The 15,249-nt window shown below is 48.1% G+C and overlaps 1 protein-coding gene across 2 annotated transcripts in view; it reads right to left on the reverse strand.

Moving 5' to 3' along the window:
• Positions 1 to 15,249, reverse strand: part of FASTKD2 (FAST kinase domains 2) — a 211,549-nt gene that overhangs the window by 20,583 nt on the left and 175,717 nt on the right. The window contains exon 9 of one of the 2 annotated variants that reach the window (XM_030209829.1): positions 3,706 to 3,927. The exons of the other annotated variant lie outside the window; for it this stretch is intronic. Within the exon in view, the coding sequence (XP_030065689.1) occupies positions 3,706 to 3,927 (222 nt within the window). The remainder of the gene's footprint in view (positions 1 to 3,705; positions 3,928 to 15,249) is intronic. 2 annotated transcript variants of the gene reach the window in all.

The following is a 15,249-nucleotide window of genomic DNA, read 5'->3' on the forward strand; positions in this document are numbered from 1 at the left end:
AAGAACAGGAAGTCACAGTAGGCCGGTCTTCGGCCGCAGTCTCGGCGGCGGCCGGCCCTCGATCTTGGCCGGTATCGCCCCGAGACCGGAATGGCCGGCCATCGGGGCGAGGAGCAGGCACATCGCCCGGCGACGGGGTCAAGGCCGGCCATGACCGCGGGCCGGCCTCTAGGTGAGCACAGACGGAGTTAGCGAGGGATGTGACAGTCTGTGCCTTGCATGCCATGTGCTACCAACTTTTCTGAGAACTGACCTTTCTTAGTTTCACTATGGTTCCATCAAGGTTTTTTACCTTCTCTTTCTCCTCTCTCTCTCCTTTAGGTTCTTTCCTTAGAGCAAGTCCCTTCCCAAGTCTCTCAGAGGCTTCTTCCTTAGGTTGCTGTAAAAGACATTTTCTACTTGTTTCAACCTGTTTGAATTTAAAGCTTTGCCTCTCAGCAGTGCTTAGATCTGGCCTCTCCTTGCCTCTGAGGAGGCTGGGTACAGACTCCATGTTGCAATAGGCACAGTTCTTACAGGCAGCTGAATTGTATATTGGATTCTCTTTGTGTATTGGGAGAACTGCAATAAAGAATATTTGCCTAAGAACTGAGAGTCTAGTAGTAACGTTTTCTACTGGGGGAGGAGGAGGAGGTTTAACTGGCTGTGAAATCATAGTGGTCAGTAACACAAGACAGGGTTTGAACTGGACAGTAGCACTGGGAACTGACCTGGACAGTAACATGACTCCTCCTCTGAGAAGTAATGTGGATCTGTATCTGATTCACATAAAAGGTCCCAGTCAGAATCTTCCTCTTCAGGATCAGGAGACTGGGTCTGCACCAGCCTCAATCTAGTGGAATGACATCCATGCTCCGAGGAGCGTCGAGGTGCAGCCCCTTCTCTCAGACTCTGGGGAAGCTTCCTCCCCCGATGTCAGAGGGGGTACTGCCTGGTCAGGCCTCAGCTCCGGCACCCTGTAAGGTACTGATATCAATGATCTGAGCACCGGCATCGGTGGAGCCTCGGAAAGGGGCTGGGGCTGCTCTGCTGAAGGTGCAAGCACCCTTGATGCCAATGTGAGCGCGCCCTGCAGCAACTGCGCCAGCTCTTCTCGGAATATGTTCCGAACCACTCATCGAGGGTGGGCACTGGCAAAGGCATGGGAGTCAGTATGGAGGCAGCCTGTGAAGTTATCAGTGCCGAACTGGTGATGGGGACCTGGCTACTCGATAACTGGTGCACCAACACCTCTTCCAAGGAGAAGGAGCGCTCCTCTCGATGCTGGCGCTTCTTGGGTACCAAAGAGTCTGATGCCCCAGTGCTCCTGGCATGCATCTATGAGGACCAATGCTTATGCTTCTTGGGCTTCCCCTGATGCATAGAGTTTTGATCCCCCGATGCTGACAAATCCAAGTGTCTCCCCAGTGTCGAGTCCAATGCTGACCGGTCCCGGGGCCAGCTAACAGTGCCAAGTGTCAAGACAAGTGGAGATCCACCCGATGCCAGTGCACTCCCAGTGGTTACCAGTGTTGGAGCAGCCATCGAGGTTGATGCCACTGGTGTTGAAGACGATGGTCTGGCCTTTGAAGAGCCAAAAAGCTTCTCCTGCTAAACCAATCACGCTCTCTGTGTCCTGGCCTGCATATGAAGACAAAGATCACAAATTGAGGGGTCATAATTTGGCCCAAGGCACCTAACGCACCAGTTGTGCGGGTTTGTGAGAGAAATAAGGCAGCGGCGGCAGCAGCATTTAGCGCACCACATAAAGCCATTGGGAGCCTTCTGGGACATCGAAAATTTTTTTTTGTCTAAATTAAACCCCTCAATCTTGAACAATTAAAAAAGAGGAGAGTTCAAACTGATGTTGGGGCTGCGGCCTTATCACTCAGCCTCTCGCAAAAAAGAAAGAAAACCCAAAAAAGCTTAAAAAACTGGAGAAAAACATGAGGAAGGGAAAACAGAAGAAGGTAAATAAAAGATGATTATGCGCAAGGGAAGGCACTCGTGATAGTGAAAAATACTTCAAAAAGCACAGTGTGAGGAGGAGAAGGCTACGCAAACGCGTCCTCTCAACTCCGTGGAAAAAAAAAAAAAAGACTGAGGGACCCACGCGAGCATCAGGTGGGAAGGCACCAGCCCATGCGTGGTGGAACGCTGCTAGAACTTTCTATAGTGCTAGCAATTCAGCATCCGCACTGGGGCTCTGTCAGATAACGTCACCCTTGTGTGGGAATAACGCGGCCTGCTTGTCCTCAGAGAAATATATTTTAAAAGTGAACTCTTTTTCTTCAATTGGCCATTTTCCTCCCTTAGGAAAATCAATTATGTGACAAGAAAGGCCCAAAGCCTTGTTTTCAGCTAGGTCACAGGTGGTACCTGCTGCACTAAAACGCCCTTCCATGCTCTTGAGAGTTCTCTCTCCTCTTCCATTGGCGCTGCATCGAAAATGGTGGCGTCCAGCCCTGCCCAGGTAGGGGGGTGGGGAAGGGCCGCCAAGACCACCAGGGGTTGGGTGGGGAGTGAATTGACTCGTGGCCCACTGGGCCACCAGAGCTCTATTCATAGGAGGGGATGCCGGGGGGGGGGGGGGGGCTGGAGACCCACCGGATCTCCAGCCCCCCAAACCTGTCGGGTGGGGGTGGGGGGCTGGGGACTGGAGGTCCACCGGACCTCCAGCCCCCGTGTCGCTGGGTGCGGGGGTGGTTGGGAGGCATGGGCTGCTGCATTGGGGGGAATGGGGAGCATACTAGCATGCAAATGTATGCTGGACAGGGCTCACCATTCCTCCCCAATGGTCTTCAAACCCTAATGCCAGCTCTGAGCTGGTGTAGGGTTTGCTATGGCCAGCGGGCCAATGTTTGGCTCACTGGTTGCTGATCATTGCGGAGGAATAGGTTTAGCATGCATTTGTATGCTACTTGTACTAAGAGCCCTGTTTTGCATGCATTTGCATGCTAGTTGCGTTCAGAACGCTCAGGGGCTCTGATCATGGGGCGGTAGCAAACACAGGCGCTAGTATGGCGCTAACAGCCTCTAGCACCTGCGTTTGGTTCTGATCATCAGCCCATCAACCAGAGAGACCAACCACAAGTAGACTGCTTATGCAAATTAAAGGAATGATACAGTTACAGACCTTATCTCTTTCACTTTCTTGAACAGTTCCATCTGCTGTAAAATAAATCCTATATAATAATTTGCACCTCCAACGTTCCATGTCTGGTTGCCTGGGTTCGTAACATCTCCTGACGTCAGCCAGCCTCCAGCGTTCCATTCCCCCTCACTGTTCCACCCTCGCATCAAGACGTAATGACATCAGAGGGCGGAACCATGAGAGGGAAGGGAACGCTGGAGGTGAGCTGACGTCAGGAGGGATGGTACGAATGGAATGGAAGCCAGCGCCAGCCAGCCAGAGAACGTTCAGGTACAAATCGAGGGGAGGAGAGAATTGCGGGACATCGAGGGGATGGAGGGAGGAAGTGAAGGGGAGGGCAGGGCAGAGGAGAATTGATGGACATGGATGGGATGGGAGGACAGTAGAGGAGAGAATCGCGGGACACGGGAGGGCAGGGAAGAGGAGAATCGCTGGACATGGAGGGGAGAGAAGAGAGAGAAAAAAAAAAAAAAGCTTACATGACAGCCTTCCTAGGGCCCGTTTCATTGTTGATGAAATGGGCATGGTTCCACTAGTAAGATATAAAAGGCACATTGTTAAGTGGTAGTTACCAGTGTAGTAATTGTTGGGCAGCTGTACATTCTGCTGAAACATGCTTGTCGTTCCCAAGAGACTGTGCAGTGCTTGCTGCACTCCTGGGTGAGTAGTGGTGGAAGCTGGAGGTGGCTTTCCCAGGGCAATATTTATGGGTTTAATGAAGGCTGGGTTTTCAAGTTCCAGGCAGAGGACTATATAGTGCAATAACCGCGCATTCAGCTCGATGTTCTGATTGTCTGGAAAAACAAATAATGTGGAAAAATGCCTATTTAGTTTAACATATAGGACAGTACAAAATATTTGATTTCGATTTGATTTGGCCCGAATACATTATTCATATTCAGATGAATAGTGATTTAAATTTGAATATGAATAATCCGGGGCTCTAATGTGCTATAACCTACTAAAATAAACACTTGATCTCTGATTTCATTTTTCTTCTTTTGTAAGTTGCTTATTTATGACGTTAAAGCTCAATGTCCATTATTCATATTCAGCTCAATAGTAAAATAAGCTATTTGGTACAGCTCTATTAATATAATGGTATCAGTAGGGTAAAAAGCTATTACTTATATTAAGCCTAATTACATTCAAGCTGTATCTATAAAGAAACGAGACCTTTGGGCAACCTTTGATTCCATGTGCTGGACCTGAACTATACTACTGCTAAGTGTATTCTGATATTGTATTCTTAATTTCTCCGAGGACAAGCAGGCTGCTTGTTCTCACTGATGGGTGACGTCCGCGGCAGCCCCTGCAATTGGAGATCTTCTCTAGCAAAGATGTTTGCTAGCCCTCGTGTGCTCACGCACACCGTGCATGCGTGACCGTCTTCCCGCCTGAACTCGCTCGTGTTCGTCAGTCTTCTTTTTTCTGCGCTCTGGACGGCTGTGTTTACCGTCGTTCTGTGCCCTTAGGAGACCCTCGCGCTTTTCTTGCGTCCTTCCGTTTCGGAAGTCTTCTTTATTTTCTAGTTCGCGTGTTCTTACAAAAAAAAAAAAGAAAGAAAACTTTCCTTTATTTTCGAGTTGTTTTTCCCGTACAAGTTTCCTTTCGCTTTCGATAGCGGCCCTGTTGGCTACCCATATGGGTTTTCTCCCTTTTTATTTTTGGTGCCTTTGCCATCATTGCGAATTTTGATTTTGCTGGCGTGACTTTTCCGCCCATGTCATCGAAGCCTCCCAGTGGCTTCAAAAAGTGCACCCAGTGCAACCGGGCTCTCTCGCTCACTGATAGGCACGCTTCGTGCCTTCAGTGTCTGGGGGCTGGACACCATCCTCAGGCCTGTACTCTCTGTTGTTTGTTGAAAAAGAGAACTCAGGCGGCGAGATTGGCCCAGTGGAACGTTCTGTTTGGGGCCTTGCCTGGTGTTTCGACGGTCTCAGTGTCGAGGTCATCGGCTGGTGCATCGACGTCGGCGGTACCGAGGTCATTGACCGGTGCTCCAGCATCTACGGTACCGAGATCATCATTGGTACTGATGTCATCGGAGGGTGCCTCTTCGTCCGGAGTGCAGGTGAGGGCTGTCCATTCCCCTGCTGGTGGCGGTGAGCCCTCGAGTAGGTCTCCCCCTGCCTCGAGGGCTCCTGCGGTACAGCCCCGAGGAAGAGTCGCTTGGATTCGACGTCCTCCTCGTCGGTACTGGGAGGTTCCGGTGACATGCTTCGTATGAAGACAAAGAAGCATCGGCACCGGTCACCTTCCTGTCGTGGTACCGAGAGCTCTGGGTCGCCGAGGGAGTCGGCACCCACTAGGCATCGATGCCAGGAGGACCGCTCACCCTCCATTCAGGAGGTGTCGATGCGCTCTACCCTAGACAGCCCGGTACCGCCTCCGCGCCCCGAGCAGATTCTCAGTTCATCGCCTGTACCGGACTCCCAGCCTTCCTCGACAGCCACTCTAAGCGAGAGCCTCAGGGCCATCCTTCCAGGGATCCTGGAGGAGCTGTTGCGCCCTTCTCCTCCGGTACCGGGGGTGCTTCCGCCACCGGTGCCATCGAGTGAGGCGACGGCTGGCCCCTTGCCCGTCGTGAGGTCTTCGGTGCCGGTACCGCTTGCAGTGCCCGCGTCGGCTGCCTCCCAAGCAGACTCTCCGACGACGTCGATGGAGGGAGCTTCATCGCCGCCGATGCGGGAGTCTACTTCTCGACGTTCCCACCGTGGCCATCTGTCTACGGAGTCGAGGCGGGCACGGCTTCAGACAGAGGTTCATGAACTAGTGTCCGACACCGATGGTGAGGCCTCATGGGAGGCAGAGGAAGACGTCAGATATTTCTCAGTCTGACGGTCTTCCTTCTGATCCCAGTCCCTCCCCTGAAAGACAGCTTTCTCTTCCTGAGAGTCTATCTTTTGCGGCCTTTGTCCGGGAAATGTCTACGGCAATTCCCTTCCCTGTGGTTACGGAGGATGAGCCAAGAGCTGAAATGTTTGAGCTTTTGGACTATCCTTTGCCACCTAAGGAATCGTCCACAGTACCTATGCATCATGTCTTCAAGAAGACACTGCTGGAGAACTGGGCAAAGCCGCTAACTAATCCCCATATTCCCAAGAAGATTGAGTCCCAGTATCGGATCCATGGGGACCCTGAGTTGATGCGGACTCAGTTGCCTCACGACTCTGGGGTTGTGGATCTGGCCCTTAAGAAGGTCAAGAGTTCTACAGAGTATGCTTCGGCGCCCCCGGGCAGAGACTCTAAAACCTTGGATTCTTTTGGGAGGAAGGACTACCATTCCTCAATGCTCGTAGCCAAAATCCAGTCTTACCAGCTCTACACGAGCATGCATATGCGGAACAATGTGCGGCAGTTGGCGGACTTGGTGAATAAGCTCCCTTCTGAGCATGCCAAGCCTTTTCAGCAGGTGGTCAGGCAGCTGAAGGCGTGTCGTAAATTCCTGCCAGGGGTGTTTACGATACTTTTGATGTCGCGTCCAGGGCCGCTGCTCAAGGTGTGGTGATGCGCAGACTCTCATGGCTGCGTGCCTCCGACCTGGAGAATAGGCTCCAGCAGTGGATTGCGAATTCTCCTTGCCGGGGGGATAATATTTTTGGTGAAAAGGTCGAACAGGTGGTAGAACAGCTCCACCAGCAGGACACCGCATTCGACAAATTCTCCCGCTGGGCGCCTTCAGCATCTACCTCAACTGGTAGACGTTTTTATGGCGGAAGAAGGACTGTTACATATTCTTCTAATAGGCGTAGGTACAATCCTCCATCTCGCTAGCCTGCTGCCCGGGCCAAGCCCCAGCGCGCTCGTTCTCGTCAACAGCGTGCGACTCAGCAGGCCCCTGCGGCTCCCCAGCAAAAGCAAGGGACGGGCTTTTGACTGGCTCCAGCAGAGCATAGCCGAAATCAAAGTGTCTGTGCCGGACGATCTGCTGGTCAGGGGAGGTTAAATTTTTTTCACCAAAGGTGGCCTCTCATAACCTCCGATCAGTGGGTTCCCCAAATAGTCCGGCTGGGATACTCCCTCAATTTGGTTTCCAAGCCTCCAAATTGCCCACCAGGAGCTCAATCCTTCAGCTTACAGCACAAGCAGGTACTTGCAGAGGAACTCTCCGCCCTTCTCAGCGCCAATGCGGTCGAGCCCGTGCCACCCGGGCAAGAAGGGCTGGGATTCTATTCCAGGTACTTCCTTGTGGAAAAGAAAACAGGGGGGATGCGTCCCATCCTAGAACTAAGGGCCCTGAACAAAAATCTGGTCCGAGAAAAGTTCAGGATGCTTTCCCTGGGCACCCTTCTTCCCATGATTCAGGAAAACAATTGGCTATGCTCTCTGGACTTAAAGGATGCTTACACTTATATCCCGATACTGCCAGCCCACAGACAGTATCTTCGATTTCATCTGGGAACACGGCACTTTCAGTATTGTGTGCTACCCTTTGGTCTCGCCTCCGCGCCCAGGGTGTTCACAAAGTGCCTGGCTGTAGTAGCAGCGTCTCTACGCAGACTGGGAGTGCACGTGTTCCCTTACCTCGACGATTGGCTGGTGAAGAACACCTCCGAGGCAGGAGCTCTACAGTCCATGCAGACTATTCGACTCCTGGAGCTACTAGGGTTTGTGATAAATTATCCAAAGTCCCACCTTCTTCCTGTTCAGAAATTTGAATTCATAGGGGCTCTGCTGGATTCTCAGACAGCTCGTGCCTACCTTCCGGAAGCGAGGGCCGACAATCTTCTGTCCCTTGTTTCCTGGGTACGAGCATCCCAGCAGATCATACCTTGGCAGATGTTGAGATTGCTCGGCCACATGGCCTCCACAGTGCATGTGACTCCCATGGCCCGCCTCCACATGAGATCTGCTCAATGGACCCTAGCTGCTCAGTGGTACCAAGCTGCTGGGGACCTGGAGGACGTAATCCTGCTGTCCACGGGTTTTCTTCAGTCCCTCCATTGGTGGACAATTCGGTCCAATTTGACTCTGGGATGTCCTTTCCAAATTCCTCAGCCACAAAAGGTGCTGATGACGGATGCGTCTCTCCTGGGGTGGGGAGCTCATGTAGATGGGCTTCACACCCAAGGGAGTTGGTCCCTCCCGGAACAAGGTCTACAGATCAATCTACTGGAGTTACGAGCGGTCTGGAACGCTCTAAAGGCCTTCAGAGATCGGCTGTCTCATCAAATTATTCAAATTCAGACGGACAATCAGGTTGCCATGTCCTACATCAACAAGCAGGGGGGCACCGGATCTCGCCCCCTGTGTCAGGAGGCCGTCAGAATGTGGCTTTGGGCTCGCTGGAACGGCATGTTTCTTCAAGCCACGTATCTGGCAGGCTTAAACAACAGTATGGCCGACAGATTGAGCAGGATCATGTAACCTCACGAGTGGTCACTCAATTCCCGAGTGGTATGTGAGATCTTTCAAGTGTGGGGCACCCCCTTAATGGATCTCTTCACCGCTCAAGTCAATCACAAGGTCCCTCAATTCAGACCCAAGATGGCCGCCTAGAGAGCTGTTGTACCAGAAGTGCTCAACTTGCTCTTTCAGAACGCTGCGAGAGGGCTTTGATTTCCTATCACTATGGGGAAAAGGAGAGGGAAAACTCGGGTTAATCCCTCAACTCCGAGTGGAACCCACCTTCTACAGCAGCCGACGCTCGAGCAATTTGGTGTGGTCTCTGGCCCGAGTCAAACATCTTCCCCTGCTATCGGAGCCGGAACTAATGAGCTGGCCGACAGTGTAGACGGGGTTTCTTTCAGCCCTGTCACGCGCACGGCTCCCCCGCAACCAAGAGGGTTGGAAGCTGGAGAAAGTCCTGTGTCACAGTTTCCCATAGAGGAGCGGAGGGAGCCTCTCTTCAGCAGTGTTAACATCGAGGGCTGAACCGGTGGAAGAGCAGACTGTGAGTACACTGAGGCAAATTGCTAATGCCCTCCCTCTGGTTTTTCAAGCGGAATGTGTTAAAAAACCTGCCGTGGTGACATTAGAGTCACTTTGGGATCAAACTGCTGCTTTGCATTCCTCTTTACAAGTAGAGGAGTGTGGTAGCCGTGTTAGTCCACTCTTAAGGTTATCAATAGAAATCAAACAAAATAAAACATGGAAAAGAAAATAAGATGATACCTTTTTTATTTGACATAACTTAATACATTTCTTGATTAGCTTTCGAAGGTCGCCCTTCTTCCTCAGATCGGAAATAAGCAAATGTGCTAGCTGACAGTGTATATAAGTGAAAACATTCAAGCATTACTATGACAGTCTGACAGGGTGGGAGGATGGGGGTGGGTAGGAGGTATGCATGGGGACATCAAAGCATATCATTGATATTCTAACAGGATGGGTGTGGATAGGTGAGGGGAGGGTGATCAACAGAGACATACAGCTTTATGGTTTATAATGGGCTAGGAACCCCAGATCCTTGTTAAGTCCTTTCTGTTGGGTGTTAAAATATTCAATCATTCTGACTTCAAAGGTCTTATGTTCTTGTATGGTTTTAAAGTTACCTTTCAGGATTCTCACTGTGAAGTCACTGGTACAGTGTCCTGGTCCTGTAAAATGTTGACCAACAGGCGTGGGAACCCTACTGGCACCGGTATTGTTCATGTGATGTCTATGTAAATTGAATCTTGTCTTAAGCATCTAGCCTGTTTCTCCAATATAGCATCCTTCGTTACATTTTTTACACTGAATGATATATACCACATTGGAAGATGAGCAAGTGAAAGATCCCTTTATGTTGAATATCTTTCCTTTGTGGATGACTTTGGGGTCCTGTGAAATATTTTGGCATAGTTTGCAACTGGATAAATTACAGGGAAGTGTGCCCTTCTGTTCCTTTCAGTCTGTGATGGAAGTTTACTTCTGATTAGCTTGTGTTTTAAGTTGGGTGGCTGTCGGAAGGCCAGTACTGGTGGGGATGGGAATATCTCTTTCAGTAATTCATCCTCCTGGAGTATAGGTTGTAGATCTCTTATTATTTTCCTCAGTTTTTCCAGCTCTGGCTACAACCCCAAAATAATCTCCAAGAATATTGCCTCCTCCCTCAAAACACCCAGGGAGAATCTGCTACAGTACAAGGAGAAAAAATCCACAGACAGAATCCCCCTTGTAGTGACATACAATCCAGAGCTGGAAAAACTGAGAGAAAATGCAATCTTTGGAAGTTACCAGTCAAACCTCAATTAGGGATAAAAATTATATGTTATGACGTTTAGAATATCTTGAAAATAAATCAAGAAAATTTAATTTGAGATTCACAAACTTTCCAAGATCTCCCTTAATTTCCCCGATTGATATGGTGAAAAAATATCTGACTGAGGTATTAGGAATGCCAAGTGATTCCTTACCTCCTATTGTTCGGGTACAATATCTACAAAATAAATCAAATTCAGAGACTCTCCAACCGAACAGAGGAGAAGCGATGAACTTGACATTTCTTGAATCATCTTTGGAAGTAATTTCTCAGAGGTTGACTGCTTTGGCTGTTTTTGCTTTAGAAATGGACCACGACGCAGTCTTCTTTCATTTAGACATTTAGAATCTACTTTTTTTGGATCTAAAATAAGAATATTCCCTGATATGGCTAGAGAGACCCAAAAAAGACGTAGTGCTTTTTTAGCACTACGTCAGAGGACTCTGGCACTTGGAGCAAACTATATGTTAAAATTTCTTTGTATATGCAGAGTATTATATCAAGCCAAATCATTTCAGTTTTTTGATCCAAAACAGTTAGAGGAGTTTTTAGTTTCAAAAGAGGATGTAAATGTAGTAGTAGGATTACCAGACCATACTGTATGATATGCCTAGGGAAGGTTTACTTGGTAACAACAACCCCACTGTAAAAACTTTGTCCTTTTTTTTTTCCTGTTCTCTTCTTGGATCCTATTACTTTATATTTCTGGTCGAAAGTAGTGTGTAAACATTTCAAATGTAATAGATATTAGAGATATTATAAATTTTCTGATATTGTAATCTTCTCTTGTGAGTTGTTAAATTTGGATGAAAATTATAAATAAAATATTTAAAAAACAAACAAACAAAAAAAACAAGGTCCCTCAATTCTGTTCCAGACTTCAGGCCCACGGCAGACTAGCATCGGATGCCATCCTCCTGCATTGGGGGGAGGGCCTCCTGTATGCCTATCCTCCCATACCTTTGTTGGGGAAGACTTTGTTGAAACTCAAGCAGGATCGAGGCACCATGATTCTAATCGCTCCCTTTTGGCCACGTCAGATATGGTTCCCTCTTCTTCTGGAATTGTCTTCTGAAGAACCGTGGAGATTGGAGTGTTTTCCGACCCTCATTACTCAGAACGAGGGGGCACTTCTGCATCCCAACCTCCGGTCCCTGGCTCTCACGGCCTGGATGTTGAGAGCGTAGATTTTGCCTCCTTGGGTCTCTCAGAAGGTGTCTCCAGAGTCTTGCTTGCTTCCAGGAAAGATTCCACTAAGAAGAGTTACTTCTTTCTATGGTGGAGGTTTGCCGTCTAGTGTGACAGCAAGGCCCTAGATCCTCGCTCTTGTCCTACACAGGCCCTGCTTGAATACCTTCTGCACTTGTCCGAGTCTGGTCTTAAGACTAACTCTGTAAGAGTTCATCTTAGTGCGATGAGTGCATACCATTACCGTGTGGAAGATAAGCCGATTTCGGGACAGCCTTTAGTTGTTCGATTCATGAGAGGTTTGCTTTTGTCAAAGTCCCCCGTCAAACCTCCTACAGTGTCATGGGATCTCAATGTCGTTCTCACTCAGCTGATGAAACCCCCTTTCGCGCCACTGGATTCCTGCCATCTGAAGTACTTGACCTGGAAGGTCATTTTCTTGGTGGCAGTCACTTCAGCTCGTAGAGTCAGTGAGCTTCAAGCCCTAGTAGCTCATGCTCCTTATACCAAATTTCATCATAATAGAGTAGTCCTCCGCACTCACCATAAGTTCTTGCCAAAGGTGGTGTCGGAGTTCCATCTGAACCAGTCAATTGTCTTGCCAACATTCTTCCCCCGTCCGCATACCCACCCTGCTGAACGTCAACTGCACATGTTGGACTGCAAGAGAGCATTGGCCTTCTATCTGGAGCGGACACAGCCCCACAGACAGTCCGCCCAATTATTTGTTTCTTTTGATCCCAAAAGGAGGGGAGTGGCTGTCGGGAAACGCACCATTTCTAATTGGCTAGCAGATTGCATCTCCTTTGCTTATGCCCAGTCTGGGCTGACTCTTGAGGGTCATGTCACAGCTCATAGTGTTAGAGCCATGGCAGCGTCAGTGGCTCACTTGAAGTCAGCCACTATCGAAGAGATTTGCAAGGCTGCGACATGGTCATCTGTCCACACATTCACATCGCATTACTGCCTTCAGCAGGATACCCAACGTGACAGTCGGTTCGGGCAGTTGGTGCTGCAGAATCTGTTCGGGGTTTAGAATCCAACTCCACCCACCTAGGCCCATTTTTATTCTGTTCCAGGCTGCACTCTCAGATAGTTGTATAAGTTTAGGTCAATCTCTGTTCTGTCCTCGCCGTTGCGAGGCCCAATTGACCAATGTTTGTTGTTTTGAGTGAGCCTGAGGGCTAGGGATACCCCATCAGTGAGAACAAGCAGCCTGCTTGTCCTCGGAGAAAGCAAAAGCTACATACCTGTAGAAGGTATTCTCCGAGGACAGCAGGCTGATTGTTCTCACAAACCCGCCCACCTCCCCTTTGGAGTTGTGTCTTCCCTTGTCTTTGTCTTTGCTATTTACTGGACTGACGAACACGAGCGAGTTCGGGCGGGAAGACGGTCACGCATGCGCGGTGTGCGTGCGAGGGCTAGCAAACGTCTTTGCTAGAGAAGATCTCTGATTGGAGGGGCTGCCGCGGACATAACCCATCAGTGAGAACAATCAGCCTGCTGTCCTTGGAGAATACCTTCTACAGGTATGTAGCTTTCGCTTTCTCAACTTTCTGGCTACAGGTTTAGTTACCTTATATACCGTAGCTATTCTCTAGACTTCATTGCTTGTGGCTTAGTTAATTTGTGCTGTTAATCTATAATGTGGTATAATCTGTACTGTGATATACCGTTCTGTCTTCTAACCTAGATCCCAAAAGACAACAAAAATAAACCCCCCCCCCCCCCCACTTTATTTCCTTTTGTGCATAGCTCTCTGCAAAGCAGGCGGGGGCCGGTCTCTGCATAATAAAAAACTGATTGCTTTGAAGCATTCCATGTGCTGGACATGAACCATAATACTGCTAAGTGCTTTCTGATATTTTATTCTTAATTTCTCAAGTTTCTGGCTACAGGTTTAGCTACCTGATATATCCATTCTCTAGACTTTATTGCTTGTTGCTTAGTTAATTTGTGCTGTTAATCTATATTGTGTTATACGGCTCTGTCTTCTAACCTAGACATCAAAAAATGACAAAAAAAACAACAACCCCACTTTCTCTCCCTATCTGCCTAGATCTGATAGTAGAGAGGATAGGCTTTTCAAACTGTTTCTTGTCCTTCACCCTGCTCTTACTGTAGTATTCTAACGTTGGCTACTATACCGTTGGACAAGTTCTACAAGATTTTATTTTCCATTGCCAGTCCTATGTAAGAAAGCAGCTTTAGTCTTAAAGCTGGTTTAATTTGCATTTACACTGAAGGAACTGCTATATTTAATGGAAATATTTGGATTTACATGAGAAAAGTTAGATTCTAGCTGAATTTGACTGTTGTATCAAACTGTGTCACTGCACAGAGAACTTTTTTGATAGAGGACTTGGCTGACTCAATGGCTTACAGTCCCACCCACCCTCCCCACACCCCCATCTCCTCAGGGTTTTCTACTCATATACAGTCATCCCAAAAATCATTAACATAATTACTCATCAGTCATACACAGGTAATCTTACAGACTGTAAACCCTATCATAGCAAACCTGTTCATACCCATTCTAACCAATCAAGATGACTTATTCTGTGTAATAGTTGTGGTGCTTTAGTTCCAAGGCACACCATCTGGCAGCTTAGCTCCTGTCCTATTTGTCTTCAGCTTGCTAGTATAAAACAGGAGGTCAGCAAACTTACATAAGTATTGCCATACTAGGACAGACCAAAGGTCCATCAAGCCCAGCATCCTGTTTCCAACAGTTGCCAATCCAGGTCACAAATACCTGGCAAGATCCCCCAAAAGTACAAAACATTTTATACTGCTTATCCCAGAAATAGTGGATTTTCACCAAGTCCAATTTAATAATGGTCTATGAACTTTTCCTTTAGGAAGTCGTCCAAACCTTTTTTAAACCCTGCTAAGCTAACCGCCTTTACCACATTCTCTGGCAACTTCAGCAGGAATTGTATACAATTAAATCAGCTTCTATCATAGCACAATTTCTCACCACAGCCTCTAGGAATAGTTGGATCACAGTAGGTTCTAGTAGACTATGACATGTGGCACAGAAGCATCCGTCCTAACTATTGTGTTCCCTACAGAATTCTTTTGCTCCATTACAGCACTGTGATGCTCCAGAAAACAGAACTGAGGTAGAACAAAAAGCAATGAAGGTGTCTCAAGAGAAAATATATCTCCAAAGCACTAATAAAGAATATCATACCAGGAAACCATTGCTACCAGGGTATTCCATTATCAGAGGCATTAACTTTGGAACATAGCTCAAGGGGTCCAACAAAGTGAATGCCTTCTAGGCTCCTGAGCTACCAGGAGTACCAGGCAAATACTGACTATAATCAAAGAAACAAAGGAGCCTAACACTGATGTTGTTATCTACCTGGGAACAAATAACCTGGCCAATGACACCCCCCTTGTAGTGCAGAGCTTTTCAAGAGCTGGAGGAGAGGTTAAATACAAAAAGTAGCTTTTTCTGAAGTACTACCTACTTTTGGAAAGGAAGAGAAAAGTTTACAAAATACCAAGAATTTCAATAGGTGGCTCAAAAGCCTGGTGTCATCAAGAAGGTTTTAGGTACATAGAAGGATGGAGCAATACATGGAAAAACAAAAGACTATATTGTAATGATGGGCTGCATCTCACTGTTGCAGGAAAAAGAATCCTTGGTCAGAAATTCAGACAATATGTTTCTAGGCGTTTAAATTAGAAGGCGGGGATGGCATATGGAGGCAGGTCACTTTCAGTGGTCACC

Source organism: Microcaecilia unicolor, chromosome 7 (assembly GCF_901765095.1).
Source record: "Microcaecilia unicolor chromosome 7, aMicUni1.1, whole genome shotgun sequence".
In the NCBI taxonomy this organism is placed as follows: Eukaryota; Metazoa; Chordata; class Amphibia; order Gymnophiona; family Siphonopidae; genus Microcaecilia; species Microcaecilia unicolor.